Source organism: Pogona vitticeps, chromosome 2 (assembly GCF_051106095.1).
Source record: "Pogona vitticeps strain Pit_001003342236 chromosome 2, PviZW2.1, whole genome shotgun sequence".
Classification (NCBI taxonomy): domain Eukaryota; kingdom Metazoa; phylum Chordata; class Lepidosauria; order Squamata; family Agamidae; genus Pogona; species Pogona vitticeps.
In genome coordinates this window covers 125,246,715-125,261,595 of record NC_135784.1, presented here as the reverse complement: position 1 = coordinate 125,261,595, position 14,881 = coordinate 125,246,715, and the positions used below count along the sequence as shown (strand labels likewise).

The 14,881-nt window shown below is 42.2% G+C and overlaps 1 protein-coding gene across 1 annotated transcript; it reads right to left on the bottom strand.

The window, feature by feature from the left end:
* Window positions 1-4,456: 4,456 nt before the first annotated feature.
* On the bottom strand, window positions 4,457-13,749 carry FN3KRP (fructosamine 3 kinase related protein). Its single transcript, XM_020796356.3, has 6 exons — window positions 13,471-13,749; window positions 8,769-8,920; window positions 7,959-8,050; window positions 6,199-6,281; window positions 5,202-5,324; window positions 4,457-4,893 (listed from the first exon to the last, which is right to left on the bottom strand). The coding sequence occupies exons 1-6, from the start codon at window positions 13,609-13,611 to the stop codon at window positions 4,555-4,557; spliced, it is 930 nt and encodes a 309-aa protein (XP_020652015.2). The 5' UTR covers window positions 13,612-13,749; the 3' UTR covers window positions 4,457-4,554.
* Window positions 13,750-14,881: the final 1,132 nt, after the last annotated feature.

Genomic DNA, 14,881 nt, shown 5'->3' with positions numbered 1-14,881 from the left:
TGGAACAACTGATTGGTTCAAAATTGGGAAAGGAGTATGACAAGGCAGTATATTGTCCCCCTGATTATTTAACTTATATGCAGAATACATCATGCCAAAGGCTGGACTGGAGGAATCCCAAACCCGAATTAAGATTGCCGGAAGAAATATCAACAACCTCAGATATGCAGATGATACCACTCTGATGGCAGAAAGTGAGGAGGAATTAAAGAACCTTGTAACGAGAGTGAAAGAGGAGAGTGCAAAAAACGATCTGAAACTCAACATCAAAAAAACTAAGGTCATGGTCACTGGTCCCATCACCTCCTGGCAAACAGAAGATATGGAGGTAGTGACAGATTTTACTTTCTTGGGCTCCATGATCACTACAGATAGTGACAGCAGACCCGAAATTAAAAGATGCCTGCTTCTTGGGAGGAAAGCGATAACCTCAACAGCATCTTAAAAAGCAGAGACATCACCTCGCCAACAAAAGTCTGAATAGTCAAAGCTATGGTTATTCCTATAGTGATGTATGGAAGTGAGAGCTGGACCATAAAGAAAGCTGACCGCTGAAGAATAGATGCTTTTGAATTGTGGTGCTGGAGGAGAGTTCCCTGGACTGCAAGGAGGACAAACCTATCCATTCTAAAGGAAATCAACCCTGAGTGCTCACTGGAAGGACAGATTCTGAAGCTGAGGCTCCAATACTTTGGCCATCTCATGAGAAGACTCCCTGGAAAAGACCCTGATGTTGGGAAAGTGTGAAGGCAGGAGAAGGGGACAACAGAGGATGAGATGGTTGGACAGTGTCATCGAAGCTACCAACATGAATTTGACCCAACTCCAAGAGGCAGTGAAAAACAGGAGGGCCTGGCCTGCTCTGGTCCATGGGGTCATGAAGAGTCTGATACGACTAAACAACAACAATCACATCCCTCCTCTCTGCATGTTTCCTAACCTGGTCTAGGAGGACATCAAACCACCAACATTTGCCCAATTCATTCTGGTGATGAAGATACTGTCTAAGCGGCTGATTCTTAACCTGTGGTGTTCAGTCTGACCTAAAGATCTCTATCATATTTCATGCACATATTATTTACATATAAAGCTATTATTTCTCCTTTCGTGTTATTCTGTTCCTTCTGAATAATTTATATCCTTCATTTCTTATGTTATTGTCACCAGTCTCATCTCACCAGCTTTTAATAATGCCTATTAAACCATATTTTACCTTCAATGCTAAGCAGTTCACATTGCTTGTTTGTCATGCTCTGTACACTGGTATTGAAACATGGGTCATTATTTTCAACTATTTGTTTATTCCTGTTTCCTCTGGTGGTTTCCTGTACTGTCATCTTAGTTTCCAATGCAACACTGCAATTTGTGTCCCTTTGTCCTCTGGAATACCATCTCCCTCCCTGGCAGGATTCAGTTTAAGGCCTTCTTAACCAGATTTGCAAGAGTCCTAGCAAACATTCTTCTCAACCCTTCAAGGTGCAACCTGACTCTTCACAGGAATCTTATAATGGAAGCACAGACCAGGGAACAAGAAACCAACTTTTTCTTGATGATACTATCTGTATAGCCAGTTATTCCCTTTCAGTATTCTTGTCTTTGTTCTAAAAACATGAGTTTCAGCAGGAAAACAATGATGAAAACCCACCTTTACTCAAAAGTACTTCCCTTCCCTACCCAGAGACTGCCAGGCACAGCCATGATAATGGCTGTGCCTGGCAGTCTCATTCCTACATTGGTGCCTCTGTTCCCCTCAATAAGGAGTTACCTAGTACCAATCATTCCATTCATAAAGCCCTCTATGGTCATCTCTGGCTGATGATATCAAAGGCCATTGAAAGGTCCAGCAGAAGTGGAATCCCCATCTAACTCCTGTTTAAAATACAGTAATCTACTAAGGCAGTCAAGGTCATGGCCATTTCAGAACTAGTCCTGAAGCCACACCGAAATGTTTAGTTTTCTCCAAGAATGCTCAGAGGTCAAATTTAAGCCAAAAGCTGGAAGACTGTGACACACCAATTATTTAAAACTAAAGTATCCATAGATACCTTCTTTAAAAAAATGAACTGCTGCTATTTTTAGGCAGGATGAAAACGAACCATCAAATAACAGCTAAGAGTTTCCATTTCCAGTCAATTATTTCTCATTCAGCTGGCTTTATGAGCCAAGATGGCCAAGGCATGATGAATCTAGTTGGCCTAGTTGATCCACAAATTCTGTGCACATCCCACAGGTTGTACGAGCTGGAAAGGATCCCTAATTTACAACTAAAGCTATTGCAGAAAGTGTGTAATTCAACTCTGTTAATAGTGTGTTTGGAACATTGGAACAGATTGCAAGGAATTTTAACTCAAGAGTATTTCGCAGATTGGTCAAAGCTGCCATTTAGTACACATATCCTTCAACTCCCAGGGGCTTGATATAAAATAATGTGGATCACTCTGAAAAACTCTGCAGTTCAACATTGTGTAGATGTGTAGCCGCCCAACATTGTGTAGCTGCCCAGAGTGGTCGACCAGACCAGATGGGCGGGATATAAATCAAATAAATAAATAAATAGATGTTGTGGCAGAGCAGTGTCATGCGTTGTAACGCATCTATGTTCTATTAGTACTGAGTACAGTGGATCTTGGTTCTTGAATTCTAGTGAAACTACAGGTCCTTCTAGCTTGATGTTTGCCCTCTGTGAAGTATGAGAGAGCATAGCAGATATTAGACATCTACCAAAAAATAATAATAAAAACTGGCATGGAGAGGATGTGTATGGCATCTGGACAGTAATAACAGGTTTTTTGTTGTCATTTTCTAACCAGGTGAAGAAAATAAATCATTCAGGAAAGTATTTTATTTAAACATCTGGGAGCAATTACAAAGTATAGCTGTGAGTAATGCTTTTATTCAAATGCAGAATTTATAACCAGTAACATTACTAATGAACTTAGAAGTGGGCACATCCTATTGGCATTATTACATCGTAACTCCTACAGTTTTTAATGTGGAACAAAGTACGAACTTTTTTCAATAATTGCTTGTCGTGAAATGTTAACTCAAAAACAAGAAAAAAGCAGTCTGACTTCCATTTGAACATGTTGGAGACATGGCCTCTTATGCAGCTGATGATTTGATAATGAAAAATCACAAACAAACAGAAAATCAGTACAGTATCAGAAAAAATATTATTCTACTGGTTTTTCTGGAAGACATATTTAGCAGATTTAAAAAAACCTCATTATAAGACTATAGCATTTTCTCATGTGTGTGGTTACAATCCAAGCCCAGTAGCTATTTCATCCTCACATGAGTAAGTAACTCTGGATCATGTAACACTGAATATCTCTTTGTACTCTAAATACTTTGTGGCTAGTGTAACTTGAAGCCTGAATAATTGTGTAAGGGGAAAGAGCACTAAGTGATTTATACAAGCTAGCTGCCACAAGATGGAACCATTTATCAAACACAATTTAACAGCTATATAGCAAGTAGAAAGTCAAACAGGAAATGCACAAAGAAAATAATGCAGTTTCTTCTCAAGAGGTAAGCTACTAATAATAAGGGAGTCTAGGTGGGAATAGAGTACCTTAATCACAAAGACAGGTATTAAAGGACACAATGGCCCCAAAATGGAGAGCAGATTTTTCATTGATGGTACGATTTCTTGCCTCCTTATTTTCCTGCAGTATATTTTACTGATAAAGAATTCTGTGTTGTTCAGAGAACAGTGCAGAAATCTTTAGGGAATGAATACAAGGCATGGATTCCAGTGAGCTGCCACTAGAAATTAAGCCTGAGACTTGAGATGGGATATTTGTAGTCATCTCAAATAGTGCCACCACAGGTGGCCAGGCCCTTGGGACCCTCCCCTCAGAGCCAGCTGCTTGTGACACACTGCACACAGGCATGGTTGTCCTCATTGCACCAATCATGGAAGTAGCTGGCCGGTGCTCCTCCACCTCCCTGTTATGCTGACCGCTCCAGCAAGGAGGCAGGATGACAAGTCTCCCCGCTCAGCTGCTGAGTGATCAGCAGCACAGGGAGGCAGGGAAGCCCCGCCAGGCTACTTCTCTGACTGGCACAACGCGGATGATGGCAGCTGCACATGCCACTAGTAGTAAGTGGATTGGCTGGTTCTGAGGTGGAGGGTCCAAAGGGCCCGGCCACCTCTGGTGGCAATATTCATATCATAGAAAGATTCCTAAATGATGTGTGCCGTTATGAAGGAAAAAACACCTTGCCATTAACTAAGATTTTGTATTATCCTTTGAATATACCTGTGCGATCACAGGTGGTTGGCAATACATAATGGCAATTACCGAAGCCATATCAGGTTTTCCTCCTTGGTACCAAAGGCCAAATATAAGATTATATCCTTAGGTAGCCATTTGATCAATGGCAATGATGAAAAGCCAAACCTAGGACTCATCAGGGCTTGTCCTTTGGCTGGGGAAACAGGATGCAAGGTTGGGATCGATGATAACATGCTCACATCAGTGCAACAGAAACACCAAGGAGTATGGACCTATAGTTCCACACCAGGCTACAAAACTCTGAGGTGGGAAATCACTTCACCAGATTTCTCATTATATTGATAGAGGAGCCTCGGTATCCTCCTCCAAAGTGATTCCAGTGGTTCATATAGTGAAATAACTGGTACAGCTTGAGCCGCTTATCAAACCCTGGTGCTTTGGGGATTTTACTGTGGTAGGCGGAATAAAACGAACTGCTAAACCCACCAAACATCCCAGCAATTGCTAACTCATATTCTGAATGACCATAGAAAGATGCAGGGTCAAAGATAACAGGCCCAGAGTCATCTTCAGCTACATTTCCTCCCCATAGATCTCCATGTAGAAGAGCAGGAATGATCTCCATGTCACCAAACAAACTGGGTATCTTTAGCTGGAAAAGAAAACCAGAGTTATCCCTGTTAATTGAAAGGGGGGGGGGAATTCTAATTTTTAACTTTAAGCCACAAGTAATACCAGGCTTAATAAATGAAAATTTAAAACTAAATTACATGCAATTTTTACTTCTTTACATGAACTTAAGATAGAATGGTTTGTTTTTCACCAGCCAAGAAGCACTGCTTTGTCAAGAGCTTTCTGCAGACATGATAAATGGTGTGCAAATTCAGTACTAATCTGATCAAAAACAGCACTTTTATAAATATGAATATGGCCTTTAAGACTTCTATGGAACATCATTACCTGGAGCTGTGCCCAAAGCTCTTTCGCCTCCCTGTCTCCTGAATTCTTCTCAATCATGTCCATCTGAGGCTGAATTCGCTGCCTTGCATAGAAAATCACCCAATCCTGTTGCCATTCATTTACCTACAAATAAACAGCCACAAATTCAGCAATCCAGAAGTTTGTCAATGGCTCTTTAAGAAGGCAATCCCATGAAGAAAGTCCCTTGGTGAAACTGAGAAATAAGTGGCCTATCAAAACATTAATGAAGTCTTATGTGTATTCAAGCTTATCTGATCCCACTTATTTCTGGGATAATAGAATTGGTTTCAATGGTTTGGACACAAAATTGTCAAGACTATCTCAGACTTTACCAGGGGTAGCAGTACACTATTTACAGATAATTTCTTTTTTTTTCTTGCACTCTACTTAAATACAAAACAGAAAGTTGCAGGTCTTTCCTGCTGCTCTGCAGATCCAATAGTAATTTAAAACTGAACAGATTAGATTTACACAACCTGTAATGAATACACACAAACATGGACACTTCCGTACATTGCTATTTTCCATTCAATATGATAAATTTCACAAGTCATAGAAATCATGAGTAATAAATTTCAACTTCCTATGAACTGTAGCAGCCCTGAAATGGTAGTCCTGCATCACTTGCTAAGAATACTCCTTTGCACAGAATCTTGGTAGATTTGCATTGAATTTTGGCTCCTTAATCAGGTACTGCTAGCATCATCCCAATGCTCCATGGTAATTTCTCAGTGCAGTGGTAATACTAGCAACAGCAGCAGGGTAAGGACTGGCTGTGCAAACCATAAGGTACACTTATATGCTAGCCCTAGGATTTTTCCACTGTGCATGAAATTGTAAAACACTTCCCAAACACACCTTATACGGTATTCTCGTTTCAAGCATTAAGAAAATCTACTGGTAGCATAATTTAAATATTCTTTCTTCTTATACTCCTATGGTCATTAGTGAAGGGATGTAATTCTGCAGAACCTACCTGTGGAAGATAACCACAGCAAGTGACTGTGTGGAACCCAAACTTTTCCACAAATTGGACGCCTGTCTGCTCTTCACTTTGCCCTTAAATTAAAAGAGAGAGAATGAAAATGAGACCATTCTTTCTTATTCTGAATAAGAATAGCAGACTATAAATAAAGAAAATTTAGTTATTATAAAATCACAGTTCTAATTACAACTGCTGACTGTTTCCACAAACACAAGAATAAGTTGTACATCAGCATGACACAGACTGCTTCATCAAACTTCAAAAAGCTACAAACTGCAGAGTGTTCAAATCAGCTAGCCATATTTTCAGTAATCTGTTGCAACTGAGTGTCTGGGCTTCCAGAGGTGTGACACTTCTGCCACTGGAAAGAGAAAGATGAAATCAACAGAATCTTGATCTGGGCCAGGCAGCAACTTTTAAATCCCTAGGAGCACTTCTTCAAATAAAGTGTGGGAAGGGAAATGGTTGATATTCTATACCATATTTGCCGGCGTATAAGACGACTGGGCGTATAAGATGACCCCCCCAACATTTCCACTCAAAATATAGAGTTTGTTATATACTCGCCATATAAGACTACCCCCCTCTTCCGCACACCTTCCACACACCAAATAAAAGGTGCTATTCACTGTCACCATTGTACAGCCGCAGCGCCTCCGGCCCGCCCCTGCATCTCCCTGTGACCGCACTAGTGCGCAAGCGCGCATGTGTGAGCTCTGCGTAGACAAGGGGCAGGCCGGAGCACTGCTGCTTCCCGCTGAGCAGAACAGGCCGATCACGTCGAAAAGGCTGGCACCCCTGTCTCGCTGCTGATGCTCGCCGCGGCCGCGCTGGATACTGTGCGATACTGGATGGTATGTAGAATGAGGTGGGCAGGCATGGGGAGGCTACTATGGGCAGCTATGTCTATCCCAACGGAAGTGCACCCAGTGTATAAGACGACCCACCCCCCACTTGGAGGCATGTTTTTCAGGCAAAAAAGTAGTCTTATACACCAGCAAATAGTACTTTTCCTTTTTCCAGCACAGCAAAAAACAAGACAAGAAAGTCTTCCAACTTTTGTTCTCCTTCCACATCAGCCTCCCTAGTCTGGTGCCCTCCAGATGTTTTTTGATCAAAACTCCCAGCATTCAAGGCTATTGGCCAAAGTTTCTTGGGGGCACCAGGTTAAGAGAATGTTCTCTGTGTTATTGATCAGTAATACAGACAAAATTAACAGAACTTTTGAGAAGATATAAATTATTTACCCAGTTCTTCCCAAGTAATTTATAACACACTCTTCTTGAACCTGGTGTTTCCCAGACATTTTGGATTTCAGTCCCATCAGTCTCAGGTAACATGGACAATGGTTGACATTAAAAACACCTGGAGGACACTAGGTTCAGGAAACCTGTTGAAAGATATCAGGGCCAGTATTAAAAGAGCTCTCCAGTTTCTATGATGCCCATATAACAAGAAAATGAGATATTCAACACTAATGAGCACTGCATTCTTTTGGTAAGGAACTTACCCTTTAGTTAAGAAAATCTCTTTTTGCAATGATAAGAGCAAAGAACAAGTTGTTGCCACCTGGATTATTTTTCTACAATCTTTCCATATAACAGAAATCTTCCATGGAATAGAAATATTCTAGGAGTTATAAAATTATATAACTTTAGAGCAGCGGAGTCAGAAGGATTAACTCCTCGGTATAACACCTACAGTTTTAAATTAAAGGGATTTAGCAAGGCACAGAAAGCTAGGCACTTTACCAATAGTGTTTTGATCTTTCTTCAACTTCTCCCCAAGTTTTTTATTATGAAGATGGAGATCAGCCAACTGGGTTCCAAGTTTTTCTGCATGTCTAGAAGTCAAAATAGGTTACTTTTAGAGCAATCCACCATCATCTGGCTGTTTCAGCAAGATTTTTTTAAATCTGAGGATTTCTACCTTGCTTTGCTGTGTTCCTTTTAAATTCTTAATTATTGTTTATTTTCACGGTAGTCAAAGGACAGTATAGAAACATTTTCATACGGAATTAATTGTTGGGTGATCAAACTGGCAATTCATTGTGCATACTGATGTTCTACAGAGCTTTTTCTCTCACGAAGAAAAATATATTGTCTTTTTTGAGTGGGGAGTCACCTTTTTTTCTTCAGCTAGCAGGGGTGGTCTAAATTTGTTGTGATCAGTGTTACATTGCTTTTGTCCCATTTCTGCTAGTGTGATTGCCTGACTGGAAGCAAAGGGTCACTTGCAGGGTGTCAGTTTCTCTCAACTAAGCACCCCTTATCTCCAAACCAACTTTCTTTCTTTCAGCACTGGGACAGGCTTTCATTAGAGTACTTAAGAGACCAATTTTAAAAAGAGAGAGACAGAGGATGGTGAGAATTGCCAATGAGCACTTGTTAGCATTTTGTTAGGGCAGCTCTGCCCTGCCCCTGCTGATTCCTACAAAGCTGGATGGCTACAGAGTTCACCCAAGGAAACCCAATTCCCACAGGTGCAAATCATAGCAGATCAACCCATATTTGTCCTGCTGTGTCAGCACACCCCAAATCATGGCAAGAAACCGAGCTTACCTATTCAAACCTCTCATATCCAAATGTTCCATCACAAATAGAGCACCACTCTCTGGATGATCGATAACTTTCATAGGTTTAGGAACTTTCACTGTATTTGTTTGCAGCAAAGCAGTTAAACTTGCCATTTCTCCATCAAACATTCTTCTGGCCTGTCAGATTAAACAAGAAAATGATCCTGAAAATACTTCTACTTTAGTCACTAACATGCCCTGCTAACATCTGCAAGATAAATTAAATGGCAACTTTCTTGTGAAAGTTTCAACAGGCCAAGAATGTTACACATATCTCAGCAAGAGAAGTATGTATATATAATGATCACCCAAAAGCTATTTCTTTACTCTCATTCACTGAGATGAGTCTTGTGTTGGCTGACGGTAGGGATGGTAATAAAGAAATGAAACAATTGAAACTGCAATTCTTTGAATCCTACCACAATATCAATTTACTCGAAGCAATATGTTCATTTCAGGGTAACTATTGATAGAAATTGAAATATTTATCACAACACCTATAACAGCAAGAGTTATCAGTGATTTTTAAGTTGCCATCGTTATGTGCCATCAACTCACTTCTGACTTATGGACAACCAGTTACAAATGAGTACCCTCGAAAAAGTCCTACTGTTCAGTTCTTGCTCTGGTTTCCTTGATTAAGTTAATCCTGCTCTTATTTGTTCTTCCACTTTTCCTATTGCCTTCAACTTTCCCAGCATTACTGTAATTTCCAATCAGTCTTCTATACAAAGTATGTTAGCATTCTTCCTTGAAAAGGGCTCTGGTTTCAATCTCCCCAGCTGTCTTCCAGTTCACAACCGAGTTAAGTCACAAAAATCTGTTCTTTATATAGACTTTGAATTTTTCAGAAATGCTATATTATATTTTGGCATCATGATCTTTTTCAGGTTATTCCGGTTATTTTTTTCCTATTAATTATTCATGATACGTGCCACAATCTGCTCCTGGTCTTTTTCCGGCAGAGAGAACACCGTGTTTTTTTTTCTTGTTCTCCTAATGATGTAGTCTATTTGATTTTTATACTGACCATCTGGAAGTGTCCATACTGTATTTACAGATGTCTGTTTAGTTATCTGAAAAATGTATTTGTAATAAACAGGTTTTTGGCTCCACAGAATTCTATGAGTTATTTTATTGCTTCACTTGTGACTTCTAGGACAATTTCTCCAATAAAGTTTCCTACTCTTGCATTTCAGTCTATGATTATTGGCATATATTGTGTGTGTGATCAATTTCCTCTTAGACACCTGATTAAAATCCTTCAATTTCTTCTTCAGCATTTGTAATCTGAGCACAGACTCGAATGGTGGTTATTTTCATAGGTTTTCCAAGAATTCTGATTGTTAATATCGGATTAGATTTTGCATTAGAACCCCTAACTTCTTATTTTACATCATGGCTCAGTATTAGGGTCACACTTTTTCTTCAAATTTTGCCAGTGTCAGTGTGAAATACCTTGTAATTGTCTAAAGGAAAATGTCCTATTCTAATATACTTCAATTCACTCACACCAAATACTTTAACATTTAAAAATTCCATTTTATGCTTTATTATGTTAAGTCTACCTTGATTCATACTTTTCACATTCCATGTTCCAATTATGTGTTGTACAGCAGCAGGCTTTCTTTTTACTGCACCTAGTAGCTGTGTACACTTGCCACTAGATGCCCTTTTGGTTTTAATCTAGTTGCTTCATTAGTGACAGTACTATTCATTCTTGTCCTTTGCTCTTCCCTAATAATTGACTGAACGCCTTCCTACCTGGGAGACTCACCTTCCAGCACTATCTTTGGTTTCATTTTTGTTTGTTTTATGAATAGGTCTTCAAAGTAATAAATATTCAAATGTGGTTTACCACAACCTTCTTCTGTATAATACTAACAAAATTTAGCCTGAGTGTCACTGCCGTTGTCTGTGAAAGACTGTCCACCACTGTCCCCTTCCAACATGGATACCGCCAAGTAGCTGCCTGTCAGGGATTTCTTCACCGCAATCACCACTGGGACTATCCATTCTCTTCTGTTGATGAACCATTATTCCTGAAGGGGATGGATGCATCTTAGTCTGGTATCTCAGCTTTGTCCATTTTGTCTTGGGTGACCATACTAGAAGTCCAGAACTTGTAACAGAATCTAGCATCCTAAGAATATTCCTGTCCGCTTCCCTGACACACTCAAACCTTCTTGCTACATTAAGGGGTCCTTCCAATGAGGCAATTTTTATAGCACTGTTAAAATCTGGTTTTTGCCACTGATGTAAAACCTCTGTGATACTGCTGTCCTGAAACCTGCTGTAAAGGATCTACTTTTCTATCTCACATAAGCAGAAGACTTCTGAACACATGGTTTCCTTTCTGGATCCTTGAATCAAGGAAGATCCATAGCAAAGCAAAAAGCAAAGTGGGCTGCTTATATACCGCCCCATAGCACTTCAAGCACTCTCTGGGCAGTTTACAAGTTAATTATGCAGGCTACACATTGCCCCCCCCCCAGTGAGCGGGGTACTCATTTTACCCACCTCAGAAGGATAGAAGGCTGAGTCAACCTTGAGCCAGCTACCTGGGACTGAACCCCAGGTCGTGAGCACAGTTTTGCCTGCAGTACAGCAGTTTAACCACTGTGCCATAAAGCAAAATACAATATTTCTGTTACCACAGTGGGAATACAAGTACAGTGCCAGTCACCCCTCTGAGTTAATGACAGAGATGAGCACCCCACATTTTCCCCACCAGTGTGCCAAAAGCGGTTGAAAGTAGGCTACTGTATGTTACTTCTTGGTCTTTGGCTGAGCAAGAATTTGAACTCAATAGTGCAAGAGCTACTCCACACGCAAGAGTAGAAGAATACAAATGCAGGTTTCAAAAAACAAAAACACTGAAAAACTGAGAGGAATGCTTGCACGTGCCATAAAACTGTGGCCAATCAGTAACTCCCTCAACAGTTTCAAAACACATGTCCTTTTCCCTGTTATATTTTCAGCCCTTGAGCAGCTTAAAACAACAACAACAAATAGCCCTGTCTAACTAAAGTAAGTCCTGTCTCACTGTTACTAGAATAGATAAAGAAAAGAAAGACAAAAGGCAAAATGTAAATTGCTCCTACAGTACTTGCTTTCAGAATGTGTCAGATAGAGAAACAAGAAAGAATCTTAGGAATCAAAGAAGGGAGGAAACCTGGAAATAAAAGGCCATGTGCATAATGCAGATACTGGCTTCTCTGTTGAGGCACACACAGCATTGTTTGCAGTGGCCTCTGCCTTGTCAGCACTGTATCAGGCCAAGCATGAAACAGTGTGCGTAACTGTCATTCAGCAAGCTGCTGATTCTGCTTATTATTACCACCTAGTACTCCAATAATGTTTTCCCTATGTTTCGGGCAGACATTTTCTAAGAGAACAGGAATTCATAAGGGCCTGTCACTTACACCCCCTGATCAAGAAAGCTTTCTGGGAGATCCCACATGTGTGTCAGCTGGCTGTGATTACCCTGCAGTGGAAACCAGGTACTCCGGGGATAACGACTAGGCATCCTAAGTAGATCACAAGGCCCTGGCTCAGTTTAAGCCCTAACAAGATGTCTTTGCAGGCGCACACAAGCGCAACACTAATATTTGAGCAGGGCGTGTGTGTTTAGTCGTTTAGTCGTGTCCGACTCTTCGTGACCCCATGGACCAGAGCACGCCAGGCCCTCCTGTCTTCTACTGCCTCCCGGAGTTGTGTCAGGTTCATGTTGGTTGCTTCGCAGACACTGTCCAGCCATCTCATCCTCGGTCGTCCCCTTCTCCTCTTGCCGTCACACCTTCCTAACATCAGGGTTTTTTCCAAGGACTCTTTTCTTCTCATGAGATGGCCAAAGTACTGGAGCCTCAGCTTCAGGATCTGTCCTTCCAGTGAGCACTCAGGGTTGATTTCTTTTAGAACTGATAGGTTTGTTCTCCTTGCAGTCCAGGGGATTCTCAAGAGCCTCCTCCAGCACCACAATTCAAAGGCATCAATTCTTCGGCGGTCTGCTTTCTTTATGGTCCAGCTCTCACTTCCATACATCACGACAGGAAAAACCATAGCTTTGACTATTCGGACTTTTGTTGGCAAGGTGATGTCTCTGCTTTTCAAGATGCTGTCAAGATTTGTCATCGCTTTCCTCCCAAGAAGAAGGCGTCTTTTAATTTCAGGGCTGCTGTCTCCATCTGCAGTGATCATGGAGCCCAGGAAGATAAAATTTGACACTGCCTCCATATCTTCCCCTTCTATTTCCCAGGAGGTGATGGGACCAGTGGCCATGATCTTAGTTTTTTTGATGTTGAGTTTCAGACCATTTTTTGCACTCTCCTCTTTCACTCTCATTACAAGGTTCTTTAATTCCTCCTCCAGGGCAGCAGGGGGCAAAGTCAGGGGCAGCACAACGCTCATCATTTGCGAAACCAGAGCCACGGCATGTGGCTTTGCTTTCTTCTACTCGGCTCCCTAAACGCTTGGCATCTATGGGATGAACACTAATTCCCCCATCACTGCACCGCCATAAGAAGGGAAAGCGTCAGTCACCCGGAGGGTTTCTGCCTGCAGCAGACAACCAAAGCCCCCCACACCGGAGATCCGGCCGCCACTCCCTCCCCAGCTGCCCCTTCTCTACTGCAAGCCCTTTACCCCCCCCCACCTCCCATCCCATCCCGCAGTTCTTCCCTCCCCACCTCAGCGCGGGAATTGACTTTCACGTAGATGCGGCCGTGGTCGGTATGGAAGCTTTCCCCTTGGCTGATGCAGCCGCCTCCCGAGTGGCCCGCACGCCGCAGCACCGAAGTGCCCAGCTCCCGCCGCAGAATCTCCTCCATCCCTTCAGGAACTTCAGCGAAGGGTGCCCGGCGGCGGTGTTGCGCCCGCGCTCCCTTTCCCTTCCCCTTCCCCTGTGACGGGGCGGCGCGGAGTCACGTTCCCCCCGCCCCTGCGCGCCATCTTGGGCGGCCTGTGGGCGGCCTCAGCCCATTGAAACCGAACCCGAAAACGTGCCCGCCCCTGCTGAGAAGGCGGCGGTCTACGAAGGAGTGGCTGCCCACCTTCCCCGTGCCTTTTTGTTGAAGAACTTAGGCGCCTTCTCTTTGCTGGCCTGGGTTTTGGACTCTGGGCTGGGTTGGACTGGACTGCAGAATAAAAGGCACACTCTTTGGAGCGGCGCCCTTGTTCGGCGCCCTAATTTACTAGCGCTTCGTTTCTTTCTTTTGAGCGATAAGTAAGAAAATAGATGAAGAAAATAGACCCGAAGGCAAAGTCTTCCTGGCGAAAAGCATCGTTCCCCAGAAGAACCAGCAGTTCCTACCAAGCGTCGTATAGAACACAAAACAAGAGACCTCGTCGACCTGGCAGTGGAAAAAGGGGGGGGGGGAATGCTTACAGCAAGAGGGAGATGGGCGAGAAAATCGAAATAGACGCTCCTCTTTCGTAGAGTTTTTTTGGCGATTAAGGGAGAGAGAGAAGGGACTGCGAAAGCTGCTAGACTGATGTGATTTTACACGTTCCTCCCTATTTATTTATTTCTTCCCTGCTTCCCTGTCCTTGTTTGCTAATTAACTTGTCCTGCGTGTTCTTTTATGTTTGTATGTAGAAGTGACCATAGTGGTAGATACAGTTTGTTTGTTTGTTTGTTTAACTTATATGCCGCCCACTCTACCCAAAGGTCTCTGGGCAACTTACAACAATTAAAATACAATAAAAAGATAAAGCAAATTAAAATACAATCAAAATATATACTCTAAAAATTGCCATCAGGACCCACAGTTGCTATTATTTCAATTCAAAAACTTCTGCAACAGGAAGGTTTTGACCTGTCACCGAAATGTCATCAGCATCAGCAGGAGGGCGTTCCATCATCTGGGGGCAGCTGCCGAAAAGGCCCTTTGTCTACAAGCAGTCCCTCTTACCTCCTTGAGGGACGGCTCTTTCAAAAGGGCCCCCTAGCTAGATCTTAACTGTCGGGTAGGTTCATATGGAAGGAGGCGGTCCTTCAGGTATCCAGGGCCCAAGCTGTTTAGGGTTTTATATGTCAAAACAAGCACTTTGAATTGGGCCCGGGCAGCAACTGGTAGCCAATGTAATTTCAACAGAATC

Coding starts and splice junctions, on each gene's coding strand:
- FN3KRP (XM_020796356.3), bottom strand. CDS start 13,611: ATGGAGGAGATTCTGCGGCGGGAGCTGGGCACTTCGGTGCTGCGGCGT. Junction 8,921..13,470: donor AAGTCAATTCCCGCGCTGAG/GTGGGGAGGGAA, acceptor TTAATCTGACAG/GCCAGAAGAATGTTTGATGG. Junction 4,894..5,201: donor AGCTTTGGGCACAGCTCCAG/GTAATGATGTTC, acceptor TTTCTTTTCCAG/CTAAAGATACCCAGTTTGTT.